Source organism: Cannabis sativa, chromosome X, assembly GCF_029168945.1.
Source record: "Cannabis sativa cultivar Pink pepper isolate KNU-18-1 chromosome X, ASM2916894v1, whole genome shotgun sequence".
Taxonomy (NCBI): Eukaryota; Viridiplantae; Streptophyta; class Magnoliopsida; order Rosales; family Cannabaceae; genus Cannabis; species Cannabis sativa.
The window spans coordinates 14,902,783-14,930,674 of NC_083610.1; the positions used below are offsets into that span (position 1 = coordinate 14,902,783).

Consider the following 27,892-nt stretch of genomic DNA (forward strand, 5'->3'; position numbering starts at 1 on the left):
TGCGAGGAAATAGTGAGAGGGAGAAAAACTTGTAAGATTGAGAAGAAAAAAAAATTTTGTAATTCAATGTCACTGAAAAAAAAAGAATATGAGAAAAAGAAAAAGAAACACAATGAAAAAGTAAAAATATGTGTTTAAAAAAAAAATATATGATTTCAGTGATGTTGGAAAATAGTAGAGATGTCTTCTATCAATCTTGGTAAATTTGGGAACAGTATGGGGTTTTATAAAAAGAGAAGTAAAAAGCTTGTGGGTTCTGTTTGTGTGCTTATGATATCTTGAGCCAAAATTGTCTTTTGCCTATCCCTGAATATCTGAGCCATACTACCTAAGCCTTGAAAAGACCTAATGATTCCGAAGAACACTGTCAACATTAGTGGAGAAAGGTAAGCATGCAAGCTTATGAGTTATCGGATTGTGGAATTAATGGAAAGAGTAAAACTTTTATAACAATGTTTCACATTTGAGTAAATTGTTGCAGTTGTACATAGTGTTATTTATGGAGCATCCGAGTTAATTGTTAGAGTTAGTAGGATCAAAATTCTAGTTTATGCAAGTAGAAAACAGAGCATGAGTCAACAGCATAGTAATTATCTGATAGCGTAGTTAGTTTTTTTTATCTTACTCGGGGGCGAGTAAGAATCTAGTTTGGGGAATTTTGTTAGGTTATAATTAGCCTATGTCTCGGGTCTTTAAAGTTAGCATTATCTCGTCTATTGGTGTCTTTTGGAGCAGTTTTACGCTTGATTTTCATTATTTCAGGTTCCCGGAGTGTTAAAGTTCAAATTCAGTCAAATGGCGAAAAACTGGGATAAACTGGAAAAAATTGGAAAAATTCGTCTCCAGAAGCTACAGTAGTCGCGACTTCCATTGAGCCAGGTCGCGACCCTTTTTCCTGGTCGCGACCCTGGTCGCGACTTTGAGGTTTGGCAGAACCTTCGATTTTCGAGGTTTGCCTGTAGTCGCGACCAGCTTAAATGCTAGTCGCGACTAGGTACGGAAATCGCAGATTTGACCTAATTTTGATTTTTCTCTCAATTGGAGGCACACCACTCATCCCTATATAAGGAATACGACATTGAAGGTCAGGAGCAAGCAAAAACAGACCTAATAGTGGAGGCAAGTGGAGAGGAAGCTATCTTGAAGACCCGGAGCGATACCACCTTCTAGTTTCTTTCTTTTACCCTTTTAATTCTTCTTTATGTTTGTTTTAATTTCTGAATTAATCATGGATGTTTTTAGAGTTATTATGAACTAAATTTCCCAATAAGGGAGGATGATGATTGTTGTTTAAGTTTATGCCTAGTTAATAAATAATTGTCATTCCTTCATCTTGTGTGTGAATACTATCTTTATTTGTGTTTAATTCCATGTGCAAGCTTGATCACCTTTTACATGTTTAATGATCTCAATTCGAAATCTGAAAAGTGAGAATTGAGAATGCTAAAATTTGGATAGTCTAGGTTTTGATGTAAAACGAAAGTATTTACATAGCCTCAGTGACTAATAGATTATTGCTTAATGCTGATTTTGTGTTGATTTAATTAAGAAGTTAATTAGAGAACATATTATTTAAAACCTAAAAGATCTGAAAAGAGTTAGGTTAATTTATAATCTGTCATTCACATTGAGATAAGGATAGCAATTAGGTATTAACATTGGTAGCTTATCAACAGGATTCACCTCCCTAATCTCTCATCTTGATTAATCTTCGTTTATTTTCTCTTTAATTTTTTGAGTTATTTACTTTCAAATTGCAAACTTATTATTTTACCAAATAGAATCATAAGTATAGTTCAGTAGTACTTAATCCAATTCCCTGTGGTTCGACCTCACTTGCGTGAGATACTACTTGATTGCGTACACTTGCGTAATAATCATAAAATTCGTAACACATCCCTCAATGTATTTTATCCTTAAAATACTTATCTTCCTATAAATGATATTTCAGTAAACTAATATCATTACTGAAATAAGAGCTCTTTTATTAAGCCAAGCTCGAAGGAAATTATCATTCCACTTCTATGTCCAAATAGAAGCTATAGATTTCATATCTATGATTAGCGCTATTAGTCAATTGTACTATCATGTTCCCAAGATGTATGTGTAACCTAAACCAATTGGTAGGCTTTGACGAACAACTTTAAGAACAAAAGTAACACTCTTGAGATCGAACCTAACCATATCAAGATTAAGATCTTTTGATTTAAGATCAACTAGTGATATTGACTTAGAAAGGTACAATGGTAAGATTACAATATCTTTACCAAGATTAATATCGGTCCCGATCCAATGTATACTCTATATATCCGATACTAGCATACTTTGCCAATGTCCTGGAAAGAACATAACACTTATCTAAGGTGTAAGTAAGCTTTATCGCTGAATATCACATTAGTGTAAATTCAGTGCACTGATGAATCATGGGACATTATCTTTTGAAGCATATAATCACAATTATGTTTCACTGTGTTGACATCACTGTAATTATGAATAACTATATGTTCCGAATTTAACAAAAATTGTATATAAAACCTTAAACATGAAAAGTACATGTAAACATAAATGATTTCTAATCTTCTATTGATAACAAATAAGATTATATTGAAATGGCTTTTATTTAGGGCATAAAATCCCAACAGTCTCTATCTTATTTGTAGTTTGGAATTTGGAGGTCTTTATCGTCTCTCCGGCTTTTGCAGGAGAGGCCTTACTTGTCCCCTAGTGCCATAGCAATAGAGGAGGTCATGTTCATCCCCTATGATGCCATAACAATAGAGGAGGTCTTCTTGGCAAGTGATAACGAAGCGTTATAACACTCTCGGGCACTTCCTTGATTTCTAAAGAGACAACCGATACCAGCCGTTGTATGGAATTTTATGGACAAATAATACACTAAAGAGATGGCTCGAAGTTCATATAGAGCAAGCCTTCCGAGCATCACATTGTATAGAGACTTCACATCCACCACTATGAACATGGCCATGATGGTGGTCTAAATTGGGGCAGTGCTGATGTTGAGTGGCAGTTTAATCTTGCCACATGGAGCGTTGTTCGCTCCACTGAAACCATACATAAGCTGCTCGCATGGTTGCAGATTTTTTAAGGTCAAACCCATTATGATTAGGGCTTACTTGAACAGGATGTTTGATGATGCACCATCATCGATCATCACCCTGGCCACCATCATATTATCTATTTGAACCTCAACAACTAAAAGATCGTTGTAAGGGTAGCTGACATGATATAAGTCCGATTCTTTGAGAGTGATAGGTTCACATCCGTAGCGTTGAGACTTTGGAGGGTGTTCTACCACCTCCAAGACTTCGGCTCTTGGTTCATGTTGGAGTGATCTTGAATACCTTTCTAAGGCCTTCCTTGAATTTATAGCTATGTGAGGGCCTCCAATCCCAATTTCTAGCCTACCTGCAATTAGCACAGGCTGAAGAGGTGCATCGCCCCCAACTGGAGCTTCAAGTCGTACATACCGCTGAAGAGCAACATGCTTTTGTCTGATGAGAAATTCTATCTTGTCTTGCAACTGATTACACTCATTAGCATCATGACCATAATTATTGTGGTAGCAACAAATTTTTTCATGTCCCTCTTCTCTGACTCATTGAAGGGAAGAGGTTTGCGATATGACACTGTTGATTGTGTAGTTGTATAGATCTCCTCTCTTGGAGCCTAGAGAATGGATTAGGTGGTGAAACAAGGCTCATATTCTCGAGTTACTTTGTTTGCCACCATTGTTGGCTCTTTTTCCTATGTTGAACCTCCTTTTTTCCCATTGCTCTAGGCCTCAGTAACAGGGGCTTCAGAGTCTGGTGACTTTTTCTTGCCACCCTTTGAGCTCTTGGCTCGGGTGACGGCTTCTTCAAGTTTGATAAAGTCATCTTCTCTATCTAAGAAGTCATTCATTTTGTATACCACCTTGAGACGAAAGTCAAACCATAGAGGACTCATCTCTTTGAGCCTAGCTACGAGTGTCATAACCTTTGCGTCCTTGCTAAGTCTTTTGGTCTCAACGACTTCCTCTAAGAACTGTTGGATGTAGTCCTTGAGGGGCTCGTCTTCTTGGTGCTTGACATCCACCAAATCATTAGGCTCAATCTGGCATTGTCGAAAAGGAGTGAACTGGTTGCCAAAAGCATCTACTAGATCTTCCCATGAGTCGATTGATCCAAGAGAGAGCTTAAGGTACCACCATTGGGCTAGACCTGTTAGTGTGGCAGGGAAAATTCTGCACCTAACATCGTCTCTCACACCTTACAGATTGGTCTGCACTTCAATGTAGTGGATGCGAGCCTAAGAGGCACAAGCACGACTAGACACGAAAAAAATATGGGCCTGGACACGACACGACATAAAAATATGGGCTTAAGCACGATATGGTACGAAAATATAGTCTTAAGCACGACATGTCATGACAAGTCTAAAAGGCATGACACGTAAGCAAGAATAATCTATTATGAAAGCACACCATGTTAAAAATCATATATTTAATAATAAAAATAATAATAATTTAAATATTTATTAGTAAATATTCAAATTTTAATACTTTTGATGATCTCCTTGTGTAATTTTATGTGAAAAATTATATAAAAATAATTGAAACTATAAAAAAATACATAAATTTAGTAATTATCTCATTGATTATGTATATAAAATGAGGAAAAATAGAATACTAATTTGAGCTCATATAAGAAAATAGGTCAGTCCGAGCACAACACAAGTCTAAGCACAACATGACACGATTTGTATTTTTTAATAATACGGCACGATACGATTTGTATTTTTTATAACACGGTACGATACGATTGTATATTTTTATGGCACGACACGGTACAATTCGACTCATATTTATGGCACGACATATATTTACATCACTAATTGAGATTTTTGATATAATTTTAACAAAATAAATAAGTAAGATATGCACTAAAGATATATAATGATGTTTCTTAGTTAGAAAAAATTTGTTCTTATATAATATTAATGTATTGTTTAACTCTCAATAATAAAATTAAGGGAAGTTCTATTTGCTTGCACCCCATAAAATGATAAATACACCTTATTATTAAAAAAATATAAACTTAAAATAATTTTTAAAAATTACTCTTAATATATTTTTTAATTTTTTTCCTCACATTATTTTATGTTAATTTTAATACTTATTTTGATTTCATCTTCATAAATTTTTCTAACTCATGTATATATATTTTTTTATTTTTTTCTAAAAAAGTTTTAAATAATTTTTTATTTTAATTTTTTTGTCATATTATTGAAAATATAATTTGTTTTTGTTTAATAGGTTTATTTTTTAAGAATATAAATTAGGAAAAAAAAAAAAAGTTAAAAAAGCTTAGGGGAATTATCCCATATACTGTTTTTTTAACCTTTTTTTTTCAAATTTACGGTTTGTGTTTCTAAAGTGGTTGCAGCGCTAGTTGCAATAGGGGTTTCTATACGATTTTTTGTTGCGATTTAGGTTGCAGTGCTAGTTACAATAGGGGTTTCTATATAGAATTCCGTAAAAATGCAAAAAAAAAATGTTTAGAAGTGTAAAAATGAAATTAAGTTGTCTTTGAATAAGTCCGAGTCTGGGTCCGGGTCCGGGTCCGAGTCTGGGTCCGGGTCCGGGTCCGAGTCTAGTTCCCAAGAGATCCGAGTCTTGAATTAATTTTTTTTTTCAAAATAAATTGAAATCGAGTCGGATCAGATCCGATCTAGAAAAAAATTAGGCAGGGCGAAGCGGATCTGATCCGAGATCCGATAAGTATCCGAATGTTTCAGATTAGAGGTGATCCGTCGGGTCGGAGCTCCAATCCGCTCCAACTAAATGGATCTTTATATAAAATAAAAATTATTAAAATAAGGTGTGTTTAAAATTTTTTAAGTGTATATAAAATTTTCTTACAATTAATTATTATATATATGGGTATGCTTTTAATGGGTATTACCCATGTATGGGTATTTTATTCTTGACCATTAGATCAAATATCTAATGGTTGATATTTATAATCATTAATTAAATATTAAAAAATTAATATTTCCTATTTTGTTATTCTTTATATTCCTAAAATAGATAAAACTATTAATAGAAATAAAAAATTTATAAATGGAATTGTTATTTAAAAAATAAAACACACTAAAAAAATTAACAAACTATTTTTTTTAATAAAAATCATTTTAAAGATTAAAAAGAAAAAAAGTGTATATTTATCTTTTTATAAATTTTTTTCATACTAGAATTCTAATTTGTATTACTGAAAATAAAAAAAAAATAATAATTTTAAGCTTTAAACTGTAATATACATAAAATGTATAAGATTTTTTGTTTTAAACCTAAAATCTTTAATTTTATAATAATTAAGAATTATTTATATGTTTTTATTTTTTTAAAAAAATACTTGAGCTTACCAAATCTATAAGAACAAAACCAATGAAGAAAATTTAAAAAAAATGAAGGAAGAAAAAAGTGTCATAAACATTATTGAATAATGGCAATTGCCAACACAAGAATTTCAGCACAAAAAATTATATTTGACCGTTAGACAAGATTATCATCTTCCAATCCTAAAAATATAAATAATGAACAACACCTCATTAGTTATTCTAGGAGAATGATTCATGGTAATATCAAAAAAATTATTGGATAATAATAATATTTTTCTAACAAAGATAGCCTAAGTAAGAACTAAGAAGTATTGTAGCGTTTTATTTTTAAGAATATGAATAATATTAAGACAATTGGATTCCACAATCAATCTCCTATTCTTCTAATAAAAAAAAACACATTAATATACATGTAAATGATTTTTAGTTTTACAATAATAAATTATTAATAAACTCATAATTTCATAAAATAATAAAGTAGTAATTTTAATTAATTTTTAAAAATAATTTATAATTTTTTTAAAATTATTAGTTGTAATTATTATTTTCAATTTTATAAAAAATAAATATAATTTTTTTAAAGAAAATAATTATTAGTTATTAGATTATTAACTTATTAATATTTTTTTAGTACCCAATGGCTATTAGTGTTATATATATATATATATATATATATATATATATTAAAAATAAAAAAGCAAATGTCGTTAAAATATTTGAAGGAGACTAAAATAAAAATAACGTAAGACACGTCTAGAAGTTTGTCGAGTTGTGCTGTGGTGTGGTGAGCGTCCAACTCAGACTCAACCGCCTCAATTGGCTCACGTGCGGGGATCCATCCCGAAGTCTCTCATTTCATCCAAAAACAGAAACTCAAACTCCTCTTCATATTAATCCCCCTTTCGACTCCTCTTCGACACGTAACTAACTCCTTAAAAAAGACTCTTTAATTCTCCTCTTTTTCCCTTACTTTCCCGCAAAGAATCCCGACAGCCAAACGCATTCTCTCGTTCATTGTGGTTTTCTCATTCTTTCTTGTTTTCTCTAACAACAACAACAACAACGATGTGGGCTCAACCGTACCGGAAGACTGATGTCGAGGCCGGCGGGAGTAGGCCTCTTTACCCGATGATGTTGGAGAGCCCTGAACTCCGCTGGTCTTTTATTCGCAAGATTTATTCCATCATTACCATCCAATTGCTTGCTACCATCGCCGTTGCCGCCACCGTTGTCTCCGTTCATCCGATTTCCCATTTCTTTGTCAGCACTGGGGCTGGCTTAGCTCTTTACATCGTCCTAATAATCACTCCCTTCATCGGTATGTAATTAATTAAAGCAAAGAACATAATTCTTTTTTGGTTATGTGTTGATTGAATTTTAATTTGGGTGTTTCTGTTGTTTCAGTTTTGTGCCCTTTGTATTATTACTACCAGAAGCATCCGGTGAATTATCTTCTACTTGGGGTTTTCACTATTTCTCTTGCATTTTCGGTTGGTCTGACCTGCGCTTTTACCAGCGGTAAGATTTTTCTTTTTTTTTTTCTTGATTAAAAATTGAGTCTTTGTTTTTTTAAAAGATTGCTACTTTCTTCTTCTAAAAGATAGCCTTGTTGAAAGGATCAGATAAAATATAGGAGATATGGGTTGATGCTTACATTATATTTAAGGGGCCCTACATTTAAAGTCACTTAATTTGTTTTCTTTGAATCGGCACTTTTGTTAATCATTAGGTTGTTTTGATAGTGCCTTGGTTCTTGAATAAGATCCCCCTTTGATGTTAAACGTGACTAGGTTGGCTATGGCTGATAACATTACTCAAATGGAATATCTTACGGCTTGTTCAAATAACCAAAATTTGATTACTCGCCTTCTTATGGATCATGCATTATTGTCTTTCTTTTTTAATGAGATATTACGGGGAAAGGAAATGTGTAAAGGATATAATTTAATTTGGAGAAATATTAAAGGGCAGTGTGCCTAGCACCCTCTAAATATTGGGTCTCATGTAATATAATTTAACAACTATTATAGAGTATCAGCTAAGAGTTGTCTATGCAAGTCCCTTATATCAATGCACATTATTTTGCGTTTAATAAGTATGAGAAATAAGATTTAAAACACAAACAATGGAAGGAATCCTTTGAAAAAAATTTAATTTGTCTTTTCACAATTATTTTTCTAGTTTTAATCATCTGACACAATGAATTATGGTATTTTCAATTTGAGACAGGCAAGGTAATTTTGGAGTCTGTAATTCTAACCACTGTTGTAGTAGTTAGTCTCACACTCTACACATTTTGGGCTGCAAGGAGAGGTCATGACTTCAACTTCCTTGGACCCTTTTTGTTTGGAGCCATGATGGTTCTTATGGTGTTTGCTTTTATTCAGGTATGTTAAGCCTCCAAACTCATTTTCTTGTTTAGGCTCAAATTTATGGCATATGGGTTTCTAAATACAGGATTTTTTTGCTAATAACAGATTCTCTTTCCGCTGGGCAAGATCTCAGTTATGATATATGGGTGCCTGGCTTCAATCATATTCTGTGGATACATTATATACGACACAGACAACTTGATTAAACGCTATACTTATGATGAATACATTTGGGCTGCGGTTTCCTTGTACTTGGATATTATTAACCTCTTCCTCTCACTGCTGACTATTTTCAGAGCAGCTGATAGCTGAGCAGACAAATCCTTTTGCTCCTTTTTTTCCTTGTAACCCCTTCTTTGGTATAAACCAATTCTTCACGACATTGTTTCTTTTTTCCATGTAGACTATTATATTGAAGCAAATATACTTGTATCTTAATGGTATGTACATAGAAACAAGATCTAATTGTGTTGAAACTATTGTCGGATTATCTACTATAGATCACTGTCACTTGATGAAAATGTCTTTATTTTTGGGTTTCTTTGGATCAATACTTGCCTAGGGTTTAGACCATAGTTCTGCAAACTAAGAAAATGTAACCACTTTGAGATCAGTCTGAGCAAAGGTTCATAGTAAAATGAATATGACATTCCTTATATTTAAATTGAGAAATTCTGGTGAAATGATCAGTCGAACAATACAATTTATACTTGGCTAAACTCTAGGCTTAATCTTCAATTTAAATCTGACTCGTTTTTCAACTAATTTCGATAATGTATATAGCTCTGGCAGGCCCTGCAATATCTCCATCATTGACCATTTGATGTCTTAATATCCTATTTACACAGAGGCAGTAATGGAATTGATCGAAGTCAACAATTAGAACATGAAACTAGTCTAACTCTTAGTCTTAAAAGCTATCTAGAAGATCAAATATTTGTTGTTTTAACGCAAATAGGACATTTTGTTCAACGATTACTCTTTCCCTCGGCAACAATGGAAAGCAGCTTGGAGACCCCTTGAGTCCAGAGTTCATAGTCACTCTGAGTCTTGCACTCGAACTCCACAAGCCCACGTGCCTCTGTTTTCAATCCAAAGTAACGACGCTGATCCGCACCATCGAACAAATGTCGTCCTGGCCAAGCCGGCATGTCCTTACAAACTTCCAGCACAACATCTACAAAGATTTACAAGGCAATAAGGTGTCATGACAAAATGTTTCAACCTTAGATGCTTCAAAAAATAACAGCCAAGCCAACTACTTACTCTTTTTCTTCTTGGTGAATGTCCCACCTACGTGCTTGCTTTTCATTTTCAGCATCACCTACAAAAAGGGGTTTAATCAAACAGAACAATGTGTTTTATGAACTATTAGATAAGCCAAAATGGATGATGAATGTCTCACTTACTTGCCCAGATCGATGAATGTAAACAGAGACTATTTTCCAGTGAAGATCACCTGTGATAAAGACCAGTTTGCATTAGAGATATCATTCCTGTGTGGTTTTGAAGGGTTACAAGAGGTTACAAACACAAATCATTATGTTACCTTTTCTTGTTCGTTTGAGTAGCTCAGTCCCCCTAGCTAGAAGATCTTGGTTCCAAACAAGTGGCAAATTTTCTGGAGGGCATATCTCTCCACTGATGTTGGCATTAAGTTGATCCGTACTGGCTTTGCCACAAACACCGAGTGCCATTCCCTTCTCAACTGGTATCACTGCCGCAATGTTCCACACTTCCTTCATGGCCCTCGCCTTCAGTGTCGCCGCACCACGTAAAGCTACCACATTAGATAAAGAAAAAAAACCAACAATTTATGGCTTGAATCTTAAAAAAAAACTCTAACAATTGATGTAAAATGCCGAAACCATATGGAATCTTTGTGATTTTTTTTTTATTTTGTACCTCTTTGTATGCAATACAAAATTATTTTACAAATTAGTTAGTTCTTATGTTAATATTTAGTGTCATTGGTGAAGTTGTAACACCAAAATTTTCATAGATTCTACACTAAATTAGTGAAAACAATTATATCAAAATGCTTGGAGAGGGAAAGAAATCAGGTACCAGTGGCTGCTGCAGCTGTGAGAGTTAGGATATCATCAAAAGAGCGGACATTAACAGCAGAGCTAACCACCGAAGCGAGGTGTTCATGGTCAGCTCCAAGAGACTCAGCAGCCTCAGCACATTGTGCGGCTACTAACGTGGCCGCAGACGCCATGGCTGTGTCTGTTTTGGCTGCTTGCTCATTCTTTCTCGTGGAAGATGAAGCTGCTGTGGCAGCGGCAATGGCAGCCACAGCAGCAGCCACACCGGCCACCGAGACTGCAGCGTGGATCTGAGCATTTTGGGCTCTGCTTTCCTCTTTCTTCTTTTCTTTCCTGTCCTTGAGCCACCTCCCTACAGTCTTGGCTCCGCCTGTGGTGGGGGCATTATTGACATTTCCTGCGCTTGTTCGTCCACCATTGAATAGGTGTTGTATGCTGTTGTTTGAACGGAAGAACTGCATAGTACATAAAATTAATGTAAACTAAGTAAGCTCAGTCTACAGAGTAATGAGTAAAGTAAAGTAGTGATGTTTTTAGTGGAGAAACTAGGCCTAGAAACTAGTTTATTTCACTCCATAATTTATGTTTCTTTTCTTTTAATGAATTAACGTTGTCAACATTATTGGAGGAAGGACATCTTTCTTAGGCAAGCATAGCATTCATTATTGTATCAAATGAAATGACAAGACAAGTCAAGCCTGACTAAGGGGATATAAAGTCAATATTAACTGGAATCCATGTTGGTTTTAATGTTGCAGCACTCCTACTGGGGGGTTTAGTATTTGAATGAAAGAAGAACGCTGTTTTGTTTTTTGTGTCAAGAATTTTTATAAAACGAGTAAAGAAAAATATGGGGAACAGAGAGAGACAAACTAGACCTGAGACACTGATTCACTTTGTTTACTTTTTGGATAATAAAGTGTGGTTGGTTGGTGCTTCTTATATTTTATTACTTTATATTTCTACTAGAATTTGAAAAACATAAATAAATAAATAAATAAATTAAACTAGACCTTGACGACGTCGTCATATTCTTCTGAAGGAGATACTGGAGGGCTGTCTGTCTCTGTCAGAGAACCTCCATTCAAGGGTCCACTGCTGTGGGAGAGTCTACCCGATGTTAATGGTGATACTTCCTGTTTAAAAAAACACACACACACAATATGCATTTCAAGCCAAAAAAATAAAACAAGGAGTAAAAGAATTTTGATTCAAAGCTTTGAACTTTTCTTTCTCAGAGCATATACAAGGACTGAAATTTATCATAAATGTTATGAAAAAGGAAAAAGAGAAAGAAAGAAAGAAACCTCTCTCATAGACTGGGACATTATACGGTCGAGGACGAGTTGGGAAGTAACAGAGGAAGCAAAAGAAAACTGGTGTCCGGCCAATATGGGGAGCTCCTCGGATTCTTCTATGACATCTTCAGATATAGATGTATTAGTACAAGAAGAGGAGCTATTGGCAGACTTGGAGGTCATACAAGAAGGGTTACTATGATTGTTATTATTATTGTTGTTGTTTGGTGTCAGCAAGGCTTTCGAGACTTGGAGAGCTGAAGCACTCCATGACCTAGAAAGAAACTCCATTGGAGCTCTTGGACTCTCCGGTAGGTGGGTATTGTATTCCGGCCGGCGAAAGCATTTTAGAGATAAGTTCTCTTCCATGGAAGTAGAGTTGTAGTGAGAGTGAGACTGAGACTGAGAAGAAGCAGCAAAAAGGTGGTGGAATGAAATTGGTTTATTGATATTTATTTATACAGGGTAAGGGGTAAGGTGTAAAGGAGTAAGTAAGGACTGGTCAACTGTTGATAAAGGGGGTTTATCTCTGGCTGTCTGGCTTTGGAGTAATGGCATGTGGGGATGTGTACTACTTTTGCTGTGGCAATAAGAAAAGCTAATTGTGAGTTGTGAGGAGTGACCACAAAGGAAGAGCTTTTATATTAGCTTTCATTAAAAACTCTTAGTTATGACTAATTAGTTATCTTTTGGCTGTCTTATCACAGATTTTTGAGTATTAATGTTAGTGATTTGTACAAAAGAAGAGAATCAAAGATGCTTTTGTTATTTCCCCCGCTGAAGGTGGGGCTGCTGGCCTATATGTTTGGGGTTGTATGGCCTATGTGATCTTAGTATGCGTATCATGTGAATTTGTGATTAATCTCTTTGTTCAAAAAGCGCTTTAGCTAAGATTGTATGGTGTAATTAACTACTTTTTTTAAGAAAAAAAGAAGGGTTTTTTGATTAACACTCTTATCGATTTCTTCTCTTTTTCTGTCTTTTCTTTTTCACTTTTCAGCAAACTATTGTATCGGCTAAGGTCAACAAGGACTGCCTCAATTGCAACGCAACAATGTTGGTGTCACGTTTCAAATCAGCCTGAAATTATCTCAGGCAACTGGCAATGTGCTTTCACATTGTCAATCGTCACAAGCTATAGAGATCAGTTTCGTGTAAACTCTCAATTCAGATGGAAATCTTCTCAGAGGGGATATAAAGCTTAGAAAGGCTATTTATCCATATTACGTCTTCATAAGAGATTATGATTAGCCATATTAATAAAGCTACTCTAGTCTATAAGCTTTTGGATTCAAATTGTTAGATTTTGAAGTTTTCTTTACAATTCAACAAGAATTTCTGGCTCAGTTTTCAAAAGGGGTCCCCAAATACAGAGAAAGATACATAAGAAGTTTTTGGTGGTGGCCTAAGTGATTATGTTCCTAACGAGAAACGAGCCTGAGGTCTTGGCAAGGTCACAGCCGACAGGTTTAGAGGTCCAGACAAATTAAGCTGAGAGCATATTTTATTTTTCCATTACTGTTTTGGGACACAAATCTGCGCACCAGAGAGAGACTTGTGCTAAAATACGCGTGCCTGCACACGTCATCATCTAATCCCTCAGATCTTTCGTCCAATAAACAAATGCTTTTTTCAAAATTTCAGAGCAAAGGGATCAAAGCTGATACAATAAGAGCGACAGCTTTGTTCTTTTTGGATTTTAAGGCATTTGTTTTCTAGCTCATGATTATGGACCATAGAGACAACCTTTATTCCTTTTGCCACATTTTCCCAATGATCATTACCACCTTTCATTTTCTATATCAGTTCAAATTATGTACTTTCTTACTTCCGAGTTATTCAAGCCCTTTGCCATTTACTTTTCTTTCTTTGTTTTTTTTTTTTTCTTTTTCCAAGTGTGAATATGTGATTTTAGGAAGCATGCATTAACAAGAAGGATATTCAGTTGTAATAGAACAACATAAGGTAAGTTTAATATCATCAATATATGGCAGTAAAGGCAAGTTGCACGCTTTGTATGAAGAATGCATAAATGTGATTTGCGAGCATAAAATAATAGTTTATGCATAATGGCATATAAAGTAAAATTCAGAACCATTCAACCATGCCCTCAACCTATAGTATGCCCATTTGCTTTCTTTTGCTCCCTCCATTAAGATAAGAAGGATTCTACCTGTTTTTCTCTTTCCAAAAATTCAAAACTAAAGGGAAAGTGTTAGCTCACATCAACATCAAATGATCCAAAGTAGGATTCTCCCACTTAATGATGATGATTACATCCACAATCCACTTACTTCATTAGATTATCTTTAAGGAAAAGGACTTTACTTACTAATCTTTTTGGGGTTTTCTAGTACCACATTAATTCACAACAGTATTGATCCTCGTTCCCACTGTATATTGTGAATTTTTGTGGAAATCTAAACCTGTAAGCTTAAGTTAAAAGTTAATGAAGGCCTCTAATTGTACTGATGCTTATATCACAGTTCTGAAAAGCATTAGATAAAGCTACAAAAAGAGATAAAAACATCTTCGATGCATTAGTAAAATATATCAGAACTCGGTAAACAGCTTTTGACTAGAACTAAACATTCTTTCCAGACATATTTTAAAATACAAACAGATGATTTCCAACACAAAATAAAGATCATATGAGATTTAGTACCTAATTTCGTGAATCCCATGAGGCAGGCAGAAATTGAATTATATCCTAGTTATATATATAGAGCATAATTAATATTCCAAGGACCTAGATGAATGACAAGATTAGCAATACAGCATCAGCACCAGACACTGAACCAGAGAGCACAGCTATTAAAGCTTTTACTTTATTTATTTACTAGACTAGGTTACTAAACCTTCCTAACCAATCAGCCAAAAGTGAATAAAGATTACTTACTCCACACTTGGAATCCAAGAAATTTATTTCAATAAAAAATAATATTTTCCAAAACTTTTGGTGGGTCATTTCCTGTTGTACAATAGTCGTTTCTTTTCTTCTATGTATGAAGAGACCTACACTAATGGGAAGCAAACAAACAGAGTAACAACAGAAAAATAATAATAAAAGATAATGCTAAATTGCTAATCAGCATGACGAAGAAATTTCCATTATTTCGCCTTGCAATAGCAATTGTTATAGCACAAAAGGCAGTTTTATCTATTAGATTGCAAACCACTGCCACCATAATACTGCCTGGTGGTTTCACGGGAAAATTCAGCAAAAGTCATACCGTCCTTTAACCGAGACGATAGAGGTGGTACAATCTTCTCGATTTCTTCAATTCTCTCACCGAAGCCTTCTTCTTCTTCCTCTTCGGAAGTCAACAGGTTCAGACATCGGTCCTCTAAACTTAAGCACTTCATAGGGTAACCCGAAATGCACAGAACTTTGTCCCATGCTGGCTGTAAGAACACCACAAAAGTTTCTCTGCTCAAATTTTCATACTTTCCAGGTCTTGAAACAGAGTGTAGAGTCGCCCGAAGCTTGCCTTTTGAAAGTACCTCAGCTGATTCCCCAACCTGAATGATAAAATTTTCAGGAGAGGAATTCGCCATGAAAATACCTTTCTTGTTGCGATCGTATATTTGCAAGCATGTGTGGCCATTGGGGTAGCCACATTCTTCATGACGAGACTCCATTAATTCATCTTCTTCTTCTTCTTCAATTTTTTGCAAGAGAAAAAGAGGTGCTGTCAGAATAGTAAAAATCCCATAATCATAGTGCCATTGCTGCCATAAATCTAAACCTGAGCATGCCTTTGAAGCTCCCGGCTCATCATGGGCTTGCTTTCTCTTCTGTTCATGTTTCGAATTCCCTCTTTTTTTCTTCGCACTATGTTTCAGAAGAAGCCGCGTATCCAGCTTCGAATGATAATGAATGAGACGCCCCTTGGACGCACGCGACTCTAACAAACTCTGCTCCAATTCTCGGCCTCCAATAGCGGAATCGCAGACTCGAGCGAGTCGGAGCCCGAGTTCCATCATGAAAAACCCTAGCTCCGTCAAATCACTTCCCAGGCTCTCAAACTCCTTCGCCCGATCATTAAACAATAAATCTCCTCCTGAATTCGAATTCTTCTCGAAGTACCTCAGTTGCATCGCAAAAGATGACACATTTCTACACGGATTCTTCAACGGGACGTCACTTCCCAATTTGTTATCCTAAACCCAATAAATAAATACGATCATAATCGAAAAATCGATTGTAGCTTCTAGAACCCAATTTCCATTACTCACCTTGAGGATGCGATTGCGTTGGTCGGAATCGAGAAGAGCGAGATTGCGAGCGAGTGGGAGGCAATGGCGGAGAACGGAGTAATTGGGGACGCCGGAAACTGATAATAGGCCTGGACCCATGGGCCCTAGGGTTTCCATTATGTGTCGTTTGACAATGTCTAGTCTCTGAAGCTCTGCCGGAGACGAAGAAGGCGATTGAACATAATCTGAGGATAGGATTAGGAGATCAGAGTAATGGAGTTCGAAAAGCTCAAAGCCTTCGGCTTTTTCCATTGTCGCTGAATGTTGTTAGTCTCGTCTAAGTATTGGAGATCAGTATAATATTTTTCAAAAGAAAAACAAAATCGCGCCATTTTTTATATTTAATCATTAATATATGGCTCATTTACAGTATTTTTCTTTTTTCTTTTTTTAAAAAAAAAAACTAACATCTTTATTCACAAAGCCAAAAATTACAAAGAATTAGAGAGGTCAGCTTTACAAATATCAGCCAACCACTCGGGTAAAAAATGAGAGAAGGCTTGAGTGATTTTGTTCTCAAGACTTTTCTTAACTAGCCTATGGGCTACTTCATTATTCTTTCTTTTAACAAAAATGAGCTTTGTACAAAGGGGAAAAATCTGGTGCCTCTTAATCTTGTTGATGACTATATTAACATCACTTAATGTATTTTCCTTAACCTTGAAACTTTCCACCAGCAATTTGCAATCAGTTCTTATTTCAAAGGCCTGATTTTCACCAATTGGGGACGCCTTCAAAGCAGCAGCAATGGCTTCTGCTTCAGCCATGATCGTCGGACAGATAGCAGGGAGAAAACTCATCCCAGCCGAGAGCGTGTTGCCCTTCCAATCTCTCCAAACGAACCCCAAACCAACGCCCACCTGACCTAGAATTACAGCAACATCACAGTGAACACAAACCATACCTTCAGGAGGAGATAACCAGGTGCCTTCTTTATTGATTTCTGGTGTGGGAGTCCCTTGCTTCGGATTAATGACTGGCGGGGAATAGCTATTGAAAACCCAATCTATGAGCCTTTCTCCATTCATGACTTGTTTATTATTCCTTTTCCGATTTCTGTTTTCCCAAATGGCCCAAAGGATCTTAATGACTTCCTCAAACTCGACTGTTGATAACTTGTTATTGAATTCTGTTAGAATATCGAACATGGACTGACCTTTGCTATCTTTGATGTGTTTGTATAAAGGCAGCAGCTTCCACACCTGTTTCGCCTTTTTGCAAGACCACAAAGCATGAGTTAAGGATTCAATATACCTACCACACATATCACACGTATTGTCAATCTTCATTCCCCTATGAGTCAAATTAAGTTTAGCTGGGAGCCAATTATGACATAACTTCCAACCAAATAATTTGATTCGAGGGGGAAGGTTAAGTTGCCACCATTTTTTTCACCAATCATGTGTTTGTTCCATGTTCGAACAACGGGTAGGACTAAGGTGTAATTCCCGAGCTACTCTATATCCACTTCTAACCACATACTCACCGTTTGATGTGAACGGCCATATGAGAGAATCCTCCATATATATGTTCACGGGGGTGCCCAAAATCCAAGGGACATCCTCGTGATGAAAGTATGTATGTATAGCCTCTTTTTCCCATTCACCATCTTCATTTAACAACTCATGGATAGTAGAGTTAGGAGCCAACCTCGGATGCCGATATAAAATTGTTCCATTTTGCCTAGGAATCCATTTATCTTCCCAAATGTGAGTGTGTCGACCATTTCCAATTCTCCAACGAGCCCCCTCTTGAATTATTTGTCTTCCCCAAATTATTCATTTCCATATGCTAGAAGCTCCTTGAGGGCATTTAGCCGTGAGGAAATTTGTCTCCGGGTAGTAGCAATTTTTTAACACCTTAGTTAAGAGAGTATTCGGTCTGTGAATTAGCCGCCACCCTTGTTTGGCTAGCAAGGCTTGGTTGAACTCCATTAGGCTTCGGAAGCCTAAACCCCCCCTCTTCTTTCGGTCTACAAAGTTTATCCCAAGTACTCCAATGTATCTTTTTATTTTCTTTTGTGTCACCCCACCAAAAATTGGCCGCCAAGGAGTGGAGATTCTTGACCAATTTTTTTGGGAGACGGAAGCAATCAAACTAAAAATATAATTTTTTTTTAGAAAAAAACCTTATTAAACATTAAAAAAATCTGAATTTAAAATTCATAAAAAATAAAAAATTTAATTAAATTACTATAAAAAATATTAAAATTCCTTTCATAATTATTTTTTTAAAAAAATAAAACAAATAAAATTATAGTGATCGCCGAAGTTGTCACTCGTGCCGGAAAAGTCACCGAAGTTTACTGTCGGCATCGGAAAATTTGTCAGAGTAGCCGCCGGTGCCGGAAAAGTCGCCGGAGTTGCTGCCGGCGCCGAAAAAGTCGTCAGAATTAGCATTGTCCCTGGAAAAATCACCAAGAAAACCGGTTTCTTAATGAAGAAGAAACCAGTTTCTTGGTGATTTTTCCAGTAATTTTACCAGTGACAATGCCAAGTCCGATGACTATTCTGGAGTTTGATGTCGGTGCCAGAAAAGTCGCCTAAGTAGTTGCCGGTGTCGCAAAAATTGCCGGAGTTATTGCCGGCGTCAAAAAAGTCGTCAGAATTGGTATTGTCGCGAGCAAAATCACTAGAAAAATCACCAAGAAAGTGGTTTTTTCATCAAGAAACCGGTTTCTTCACCAAAAAGTGGTTTCTTCATCAAGGAACTAATTTTGTTACACAACAATAATAAAGATTATGAAAACAAAATAAAAATGATATACACTGAAAATAATTGAAACTAGTTTCATCAATCAACCAAATAGAGAAAAAAAGTACATAAAAAATTACCAAGAAACTGGTTTCTTCATCAAGAAATTGGTTTCTTGATGAAGAAAAAAAACCAGTTTCTTAGTGATTTTTCCAGTAATTTTTCCGGCGACAATGCCAATTCCAACGAATTTTCCAAAGTTTACTGTCGGTACTGAAAAAGTCACCGGAGTAGTTGTCGGCGTATTACTCGTCAAAGTTGCTACCAACGCCAGAAAAGTCGTCAGAATTGTCATTGTCATCAAAGAAATCACTGGAAAAATACCAAAAAACTGGTTTCTTCATCAAGAAACCAGAAACCAGTTTCTTGGTAATTTTTCCGGCGACTATGCCAATTCTGATGACTTTTTTGAAGTTTGCTGTCGGTGCCGAAAAAGTCGACGGAGTAGCTGCTAGCGTCAGAAAAGTCATCAGAATTGGCATTGTCAACGGAAAAATCACCAAAGAAACCGGTTTCTTGAAGAAGAAACCGGTTTCTTGGTGATTTTTTCAGTGATTTTTCCGGGAACAATGCTAATTCCGACAAAATTTCCGGCGCCGACAGCAACTCTAGTGACTTTTCCGGCACCGACCGCTACCCGGCGACTTTTCCGGCACCGACAGCAAACTCCGGTGACTTTTCCGGCATCAATAACAAATAAAACTTCCTAAACAAATAAAAACATTAAATATGGGATTTAAAAACCTAATTACATATATATGGCATATCAAATACCATAAAAAAACCTAAAAACAAAAAATTACCATATAAATTGGTCAAATTTAATTTGCCATATTTATCATAAGAACTTTTAAAATCCCAGTGTAATTTTCTCTAATATAAATTGATATCTTATTAACAAAAATACATCCGTAAAATGTGTACAATATTTATACCTTTTATGTAATTTTAAATACCAAAATACCACATACATTATTACTTACACAATCAGACGATGGTTGCTGCGTGGTTGCGCGGTGGTTGCATCAGTCAATGGTTGTAGGGTGGTTGCTAGGTAATTGGCCGAAAGTTGCATCAGACGAAAGTTTCTGGGTAGTTGCTGGGTGGTTGGCCGAAGGTTGCATCAGACGAAAGTTTCAATCAGATAAAATAATTGTTAGTAAAATATTAATGCAACTATAATGCAACTGTTGTGAAACATTAAAACTCAAAACAGTGTTTCCACGTACGTATAATTCTATCTACATGTCTCTTTATGATTTAATATGAACAAATTCGCCATTAGAAATTTGGAAAACAACGAAAATACACCAGGATAAATATTTTACTACAGTATTGATGTAATTTTTTTGGATTATACTTGAGTTGGATTGCTCGGGAACTCCAGTTAACTTTTTAAGATCTGTCTTTTTCATGGATCTGAAAATTGAAGTTAGGACATTTGTTTTATGCAAATTAAACTGGATTTCCGGATGAATTTTAATTTCGTAGTAGTTTTTCTACACTTTTTTTCATGAATTCGAAACAGCCCCTGTTTTGATTAATTCTGGTTGTCTTTTCAGGTGAAGTCGCCAGAATTAATGGTAGTTCTTTTTGTGGTTGAATTTTTTTTTCGGTTGCGTGGTTGCGCGACGGTTGCCCCATAGTTACCCAAGAAGCATGGATCCTGGGTTGAATGTATGTAAGTGGTATTTGTGTAATTTTTTTTATTTGGGCTGTATATTTGTTCATTTGGCCAGCTGGAAGTATTTTTGTAATATTGTTACATTTTTTGGTTGAAATTGAAAAAAGCCCTAAATTTTTACTAAATTTGGCTAGAAAATATTATATTTGAGTATTGTTATTGGGCACTAACACTTTTTAGATGTGTGTCTTGTAATTGGCTAGCAATACTATCTAAAAATTATTACATTAAACTATATGGGATCCGGACAAAAGAATAGGAAAAATTCAACTTCTTTAAGGAGAGGTTTGATTGGTGTTTTGTGAACAATATGTGAGTGGATCATCTGTTGCCCACTGTCACACATCTTGAGTATTATGGTTCAGATCATAGAGCTCTTTTAGTCAATATTCTTGTTAATATTTAGTCAGGCGGTTGAAAAGAGAAGATCCTTGATTCCGTTTTGAAAGACTGGTTAAATGAGGTTGAATCCACTGATTATCATTTTTTCTAGTTGGCAGGTTGATAATGATGCTAATCCGTCATCCACCCTTGCAATGTGTTTAGATCGTTGTGCAAACAATTTACAACAATGGCACAAAAGGAAATTTGGGAATATAAAGCAAGACATCAAACAAGCTCAAAATAAAGTCACCTTGCTGCATAATTTAGATGCACCAGGTTATGAACATTCAAACACTGCAGAACTGATACTAGATGAACTGATAGCAAATGAAGAGCAATATTGGCAGCAGCGGTCAAGAGTGGAGTAGCTAAAATCTGGATTGACCAAGAAGGTTTGACTTGAACCCCACCGTCCAAATCTGAGCCTGTGAGTACAACTGCTAACCAAGGTTGTCGAAGAAGAAGGGAAGAGAGAAATTAGGTTTTTTGTTATTAGTCCTATTTAATAAATCAATTGTTTAATTTAAATTTTTAATTATTTTTTAAAATAATATAAATTAATTAGACCAACATAAATGTGTCACTTATGCACACATGTTCAGTTAATTGAGACAAACAAACGACACCTCACTCAAATGTGTGCCAAGAGAATCGAAGTGTAATGAAATGTAAAGAATAGAAAATTTTTCCACAAAAGTTGCATCCACCTTCTAATTTTTGAAGCATGAAATCATGTGAAAATTAAAAGGTTGCATCAAAAATTAAAACAAGTATTAATGCGGGAAAAAAAAAAGATTGTATCTGAAAATACAAACAAAACAAACACAATCACCCGTGAAGCCTAATCTATCAATCAAATTCTAACATTACTAGTTAAGGAGTGTCTTCTAAGTTTGAAGACAGCTCTCTGAACTTCATCGACATCTTTCATGTACAATTTACAAAGTGTAAACAACAGAATCAAATGAACCAACATTAGGATTTCCATCTATGTTATGTAGCAGTCTCCTTGAAGCTTTTAGCCAACCAAATGGCAGTCTCCCTCGGAGAAACCTTCTCTAGTCCAAATGGTTTTAACAGCACACCCAACTCTTCGAACCGTTCCTGCTGCAAGAGACGTGCACTAAACTCCAACAGTCCTTCCAAAGCCTCGGCACGTTGCTGGTAGGATGATGTGTCAAATCGATGCTGTTGTGACTCAGGAGATGACTTGTGGTATGCTCCTGTAGGGTTGTACTCAGATGGCTCACTTCCATTTTTTACATCTCCATGACTCCGGTCTGAGATGCTGCGCCTAGAAAACGCTTTTTCTACAACCTGTACTGTGCACTTGTCCTTCATGATTGAGCGGTCTGCTGCAATGTCTGCAGAAGAAGAACACTGGGCTGATGTTGATGTCGATGAGATTTTTCGGGTGGGAAAAATAGGGTCTTCTGAAGAGGCTAAGGGGAATTCAGCAATCCTGTCAATTCGTGGGGCATTGACAGAGACATCTGGAGAATCCACACTGTGAAGGAGACCAATATTATTTCTGTAAGGGGATTCCAAAGCTGTGCCTCTAGTTGCCAATGGAAGGGATGCTCTCCTTGTAACCTGGGATGCAGATTTTGCTGGAATGTGCGACATTGGAAGCTGTAAAGATAAGGTTATGGTCAGAAAAAAATACTATATACAGAGCTCTAAATTGAAGTGTGAAATCTAAATAGAAACCATAGGCAAAAGTTCTAGGGGATAAGGGATTACATATCTAAGCAACTGTTTTGAAGCAGATCTAATCCTACCAGTTACAATCCATAATTGGTTTTGTACGATAATAAGAATATTAGTAGTAAATGATTGTGTATAAAAACTTACCGAATCACGTTTTGAGGCAATATGAGGAATCTTGGTCGTTGTTATCTGTCTCCTTGGAGTAATAGAATGTTTTACTGGTGTCAATCGTGGAGTTTGAGTGACACTTGAGAATTTTTTCGTTACTGACTTTTCCATTTCATATTTTTCATGAGAACTGCAGCTGCCAATGGACAATTCAGTAAACTTATAATCCAAACAACTTGGGAATCTTTGCGTCATTTTGGAAGAACATAGTGAATCCTGTTCAGTTCCAGATATACTGGGATTTAGAGCCCTGTCATTGCTGAGTGACTGTCTTTTCTCCCTGATTATATGGACTGGAACAACTGAAGGCTCCATAAACCTTGTCTTCTTTATGTAGTTAGAATCAGACCATGTCATTGGAAAAGTATTCCGTCGAGGACTATTTAATTTCATGTGAACCTTTAGGATATGAGGTTGAAGATGAGGATGACCAAGCAACTCTGCAGCCTGGCGAAATAGAGATAAACTTCAACAATTATAAGATGAACTACCACGGTTAAATATAATGGGAAAAGGCAAATGCCATTTGACAATATTTTATTGAAAGAAAAAAGAGACTCACACTTGGTCTAAATTCTGGATTTTTTCGCAGCATGCTTTTAACAAGGCTTCTACTGCAAAAGGGGAAACCGAAAACATCTCAGTAATGATATGATTACACAGAAAATCCAAGTTATTTCACTGCTGAAACGATAAGAGATGGCGTTGACTACAATTTATGATTGAAAATATGTAAGGAACCAAATGATTACAAAATCTGAAACATATGAAATAGTAACATCTACAAGATTATGAAGCAAACATAGAGGAAAGCTGACTCACAATGCAACAGAGTACATAGTTGGAAGGGGAGCCACTATGGACTTATTTATTTTGTTTATCAGACCTTGCATATCCTGAGCAATCAAAACAACGGAAACATACTGATCACTAAAAAATAAAGGTAAGCTAGGTTGGAAAACAGTGAGACATTGAAGTCACTGAATAATACTTTTTAAGACTGGTAAGAAACAAATTTGCACCGAGGGATTCATCTTTTCTTAATAACATAGTCCAAAGAAAATAAATGAAGATAAAAATAATCAAGTTCCTAATTTATTAATAGCAACTTACAAATGCTTTGAAAGCAGATTTGTGAGCAGCCATTTCATATACACAGCATCCTGTGATGAAAAAGGAAAGAAAAAAAAAAGTTGCATTATGCATATAAGCTATAGGGACCGAAATTGGTATAGCGATAGCCTACACTCATGTTTCAGTTTCTGGAGATCAGAATAGGAAAACAGCTAACCTAAAGACCAAATATCAGACTTGGACCCATATGGTATATCAGCAAGAAGTTCAGGGCACATATAACTTGGAGTTCCCACAACCTGCACGCAGAAGAAGATCAACATTAAGAGTCATAGGGAGGTTGTATAGCAAGAAAGTAATGTTTGTTAATCTTGGCTACTCACAGAAGAAGCAAGATCATCGGAAGTCAACTTTTTCGCAAGACCAAAATCACCTGATTCCATCAATGATCTCAACACATTAGTCATTAGCACATACAATTTAGAATAGTGTAACGATGTGTGAAGGATAGGAAGGGGGTACTAGTAATGTCAAATTGTAAATTACCAATGATAGAGACAAGGTAAATGAAATTTTACCTAAGCGTATGTCTTGATCCCTAGTCAAAAATATATTTGAACACTGAAACAATTGGAAAACATTCAAAGTAAATTTTGGATCCCATACATGTACTCTAAAGTCTAAACAAATCCGCATATTTTTTTCCACTGACCTTTACATCACGATGAAGGATATGATTTGCATGCAAATAATCAAGTGCCATCAAGAGTTGAACAAGCCATTTACAAAGTTTCTGCAGAATTCAGTCATAAGTACAAAAAATAAATTATTTTTAAGTAATGCAATCACTGCAGTTAAAACATGATAGTGAAAAATTAAGGTTGCTAGACAACAACCTCTTCAGGAAACTGAACACCGTTAGCTCTTTTAATAGCTTCTGCCCTGTAAAAGAAAAATTACCCAGATACAGGGATCAAAATATAGTAGGTATCAAAATTTTCTCAATTAAAAAAAAATATACACACACCCTGACTAAATCTAAGAAAATAACTTACATGTCTCCGCCTTCACAATATCCTATAATAATGCATACAAAGCAACCCTGAAAGAAGTACCAAGAGTCAATTGCACAACAAACATAATTTCTAGCAAGTTTTCAACTCATTTTAACTTATCTAAAGGCTTACTAGGAAAGACATGAAAGAAAACACAACATATAAGTATATAAACATTTATCACAAACAGAGTAGGAAAAATGTGAAATGTACAAGCAAAATTGCACAGTAGAAATCTGTTACTTATTTATAATAAAGAATGAAAAATACTTCTAGTGAGACTATCACCTTTTCTACCCATGAATCTTTGTACTCCACAATAAATGGATTTCGTGCTTTAGAAATCAGCTCCATCTGCCAATATAATGAAGGAAAACAAGATAAATCTCACATAGTAAACATGCTATATCATATTCATCTACCATGGCAGAAAATTTTGCTAAAAATACCAGAAGCACAAACCATCAAAAATTATGACAGTATACAGATTTACAAGCTTCAAGTCAAACAAACTTGGAATACAAAAAAGAGACATCTCATGGCCTTCAGATGAAGATCAAGTAATCTGCGAGGATAACCAAGGATAATAGACTATACAGTATTCAACATGTGATGGAAACTGAGGAGCCAAAAGAGAAAGTAGCATAATTACTAATGCTTTACTCATATGCAATCATCACTAAAACAAAACCACATTGTTAATTCCCAAAATAACTTGACAAAAATAAGCATTGCCTTCAACAATAAGAACACCAGACTACAACGAAAAGAAACATTGTTATCTTTATTGATTTCTTAAGAAAGTATCATAAATTAAAACAACAAGGGATGGGCATATTATCATAATAACCTCTTGGTGCGCAGAACGGCGAGTCCTATCAGTTTGTCGGGCAAGACGAATCTTCTTCAGGACATACCTATGAAGAAAGATAAATACAAAAAAGAAAAACAATATATTTATAGTAACTCTTACAAAATCATATTAATCCATATACATAAGATGAGAGGGTTGCTCACTTCTTATTTTCATGCTTATGCCTCACGAGAAGAGCAGAACCAAAAGAACCTTTCCCAATCTGCTCTAGAACTTCATACTGCTCCATCTCTGGAACTTAGCCAACCTAGTGTACCTGCCCTGTCACCAATATTGGGTGATAAATTAGATTATATGGTTATATGAAGTTTCAACGAACCAAAACAGCAACGAGCTTTCTATCAAAGCAGTGAATGAATACAGAAAAGCCATCCTCAGGTTTTATTTTACTCTGAAACCTAAATCTGTTTGAAAATTTCAAAGTAAGTGCTCGTAGATTTACTAAGCAAAAGAACAGTACAAGAGGGCCCCAAAATCAGGGAAAGATTTTCCCACTCTGAACTTCTCAAGTGTACATGCTATATATAGCTATATACCACCATCTTGCTCCTCTCAGTACCAACCATGGATATAAATTGGTGACTCTTGAGTCTTGTCCACCAAATATCTACAGGGTTTATTCACACATGTACTAACACAATAAATGAAAAATCAACAAGGATCAATTTAGTTTGTACGAAACCAAACGTAAATGACCCACCTTGTTTAATGTAGGACCCAAAAAATGTAATTACATGTATATTCCACGCACAAGAATACTAAAAATAAATAACTTTGATGAAACTTATCTAAATCAGAAGGCTTGCTAAAACCCAAGGCGTACAAAAACCTCCAAGAACAATGTCAAAAAAGATAAATCATTCCACTCAAAATCTAAAATGAAATATAAAACTGGAAAATGCATACTATATATTATATGTTATATAAATCTATACGTGTGTATATGAATGTAGGTAGGAAATTAAACAAAAAGAAAAAGCTTTAAGACCTAACCATGAAACCCCAAAAATCCAGAAAGCTCATGAAGCAAATAAATGAAGGAAAAAAAACATTAAGCAAGTAACAACAATTAGATAAAAGAAAAAGAAGTACCGAAATGGAGAAATGGCGAAACTTCAATAAACTATGACGAGGGATGAATCTTCAGCTTCTTGGTGAGAAGAAAGTGAACAACACTTGACAACCATTCGCAATGAAACCAAAAAAATGAGAACCAAAAGACGAAGATTAAAGCCTCTTACCAATTTAGACAGAGAGAGAGAGAGAGAGAGAGAGAGAGAGAGAGAGCGGCAAAATAAGAAAACCCAAACCAAAGCAAGCAAAGAAGGAGAAGAGTTCAAGTTCAAGTTCAAAATTAGAGAGAGAGAGAGAGAGAGAGAGAGAGAGGCTGGTTCAAAAGGATTCCTGAAAGCGACTGAAAAAGAGTGCAGTACACGGTGAAGAGGAGAGGGCTATGTTCCTCTGCACCAAACTCTACGGTACATACCGTGCTCTCTTACTTTTCTTTTGTGTAACACGACGTCGTTTTAAGCTGCTTAAAACTCGGATGTGTTGCACTCATGTTTTGTTTTGTCGTTTGTCGTTTCGATTTTGCCTCTATTTTTCTTTTCCTTATCCTTTTGTTGTTTTTTTTGTCTTATTTTTCTTTTATTCGCAAAGTTGTCTTATTTTCTTTTAAATTCCTTTTTCAGTGAGAAGGAAAGTTCTAAGATGTGTCAGTCTGGGCGTTGAAGAGGCAACTTTTGTCCCCCAGATTTTAAATATAGAGTTATAGAGTTATCTTTATACTAAAATTCTAACCTTATGATTATA

At 35.5% G+C, this 27,892-nt stretch overlaps 5 protein-coding genes across 7 annotated transcripts; 1 reads left to right on the forward strand and 4 right to left on the reverse strand.

The window, feature by feature from the left end:
• Positions 1–7,143: 7,143 nt before the first annotated feature.
• LOC115704089 (protein LIFEGUARD 2) lies at positions 7,144–9,292 on the forward strand. Its single transcript, XM_030631311.2, has 4 exons — positions 7,144–7,717; positions 7,804–7,917; positions 8,629–8,786; positions 8,877–9,292. The coding sequence occupies exons 1-4, from the start codon at positions 7,465–7,467 to the stop codon at positions 9,081–9,083; spliced, it is 732 nt and encodes a 243-aa protein (XP_030487171.1). The 5' UTR covers positions 7,144–7,464; the 3' UTR covers positions 9,084–9,292.
• LOC115704082 (VAN3-binding protein) lies at positions 8,874–13,060 on the reverse strand. Its single transcript, XM_030631305.2, has 7 exons — positions 12,127–13,060; positions 11,833–11,955; positions 10,839–11,274; positions 10,321–10,551; positions 10,181–10,230; positions 10,038–10,095; positions 8,874–9,948 (listed from the first exon to the last, which is right to left on the reverse strand). Exons 1-7 carry the CDS (start codon positions 12,484–12,486, stop codon positions 9,740–9,742), a joined length of 1,467 nt encoding a protein of 488 aa, XP_030487165.2. The 5' UTR covers positions 12,487–13,060; the 3' UTR covers positions 8,874–9,739.
• A 1,963-nt stretch (positions 13,061–15,023) lies between these two features.
• Positions 15,024–16,714, reverse strand: LOC115704285 (uncharacterized). The gene is made up of 2 exons (XM_030631500.2): positions 16,357–16,714; positions 15,024–16,281 (listed from the first exon to the last, which is right to left on the reverse strand). Exons 1-2 carry the CDS (start codon positions 16,627–16,629, stop codon positions 15,274–15,276), a joined length of 1,281 nt encoding a protein of 426 aa, XP_030487360.2. The 5' UTR covers positions 16,630–16,714; the 3' UTR covers positions 15,024–15,273.
• A 94-nt stretch (positions 16,715–16,808) lies between these two features.
• Positions 16,809–17,666, reverse strand: LOC133032054 (uncharacterized). Its single transcript, XM_061105874.1, has one exon. It carries the CDS (start codon positions 17,664–17,666, stop codon positions 16,809–16,811), a length of 858 nt encoding a protein of 285 aa, XP_060961857.1.
• A 4,282-nt stretch (positions 17,667–21,948) lies between these two features.
• Positions 21,949–27,558, reverse strand: LOC115704063 (serine/threonine-protein kinase Nek2). Of its 3 annotated transcripts, none has more exons than XM_030631290.2 (15): positions 27,173–27,558; positions 26,224–26,336; positions 26,057–26,123; positions 25,495–25,560; positions 25,207–25,253; positions 25,048–25,093; positions 24,864–24,944; positions 24,730–24,772; positions 24,535–24,584; positions 24,369–24,450; positions 24,191–24,240; positions 23,900–23,973; positions 23,640–23,691; positions 23,054–23,524; positions 21,949–22,831 (listed from the first exon to the last, which is right to left on the reverse strand). In XM_030631290.2, exons 2-15 carry the CDS (start codon positions 26,307–26,309, stop codon positions 22,193–22,195), a joined length of 1,854 nt encoding a protein of 617 aa, XP_030487150.2. In that variant the 5' UTR covers positions 26,310–26,336; positions 27,173–27,558; the 3' UTR covers positions 21,949–22,192. The 3 variants fall into 3 exon arrangements, with proteins under 3 accessions (XP_030487150.2, XP_030487145.2, XP_030487154.2); XM_030631285.2 differs by having other exon boundaries at positions 26,224–26,341; positions 27,173–27,550; XM_030631294.2 differs by lacking the exon at positions 27,173–27,558 and adding an exon at positions 26,541–27,009 and having other exon boundaries at positions 26,224–26,341.
• Between the last annotated feature and the right edge of the window lie 334 nt (positions 27,559–27,892).

Bases quoted from the DNA above. Each gene is read 5' to 3' on its own strand.
- LOC115704089 (XM_030631311.2), top strand. From the start codon at position 7,465: ATGTGGGCTCAACCGTACCGGAAGACTGATGTCGAGGCCGGCGGGAGT. The intron at 7,718-7,803 runs GTATGTAATTAA...CTGTTGTTTCAG, and splicing joins AATAATCACTCCCTTCATCG to TTTTGTGCCCTTTGTATTAT. The intron at 7,918-8,628 runs GTAAGATTTTTC...AATTTGAGACAG, and splicing joins GACCTGCGCTTTTACCAGCG to GCAAGGTAATTTTGGAGTCT.
- LOC115704082 (XM_030631305.2), bottom strand. From the start codon at position 12,486: ATGGAAGAGAACTTATCTCTAAAATGCTTTCGCCGGCCGGAATACAAT. The intron at 10,096-10,180 runs GTAAGTGAGACA...CCCTTTTTGTAG, and splicing joins ACATTCATCGATCTGGGCAA to GTGATGCTGAAAATGAAAAG. The intron at 9,949-10,037 runs GTAAGTAGTTGG...AAATCTTTGTAG, and splicing joins ATTCACCAAGAAGAAAAAGA to ATGTTGTGCTGGAAGTTTGT.
- LOC133032054 (XM_061105874.1), bottom strand. From the start codon at position 17,666: ATGAAGATTGACAATACGTGTGATATGTGTGGTAGGTATATTGAATCC.
- LOC115704063 (XM_030631290.2), bottom strand. From the start codon at position 26,309: ATGGAGCAGTATGAAGTTCTAGAGCAGATTGGGAAAGGTTCTTTTGGT. The intron at 24,773-24,863 runs GTCAGTGGAAAA...CAATTGTTTCAG, and splicing joins TCCTTCATCGTGATGTAAAG to TGTTCAAATATATTTTTGAC. The intron at 23,692-23,899 runs GTGAGTCAGCTT...CCCCTTTTGCAG, and splicing joins ACTATGTACTCTGTTGCATT to TAGAAGCCTTGTTAAAAGCA.
- LOC115704285 (XM_030631500.2), bottom strand. From the start codon at position 16,629: ATGGAAAAAGCCGAAGGCTTTGAGCTTTTCGAACTCCATTACTCTGAT. The intron at 16,282-16,356 runs GTGAGTAATGGA...TATTGGGTTTAG, and splicing joins AACGCAATCGCATCCTCAAG to GATAACAAATTGGGAAGTGA.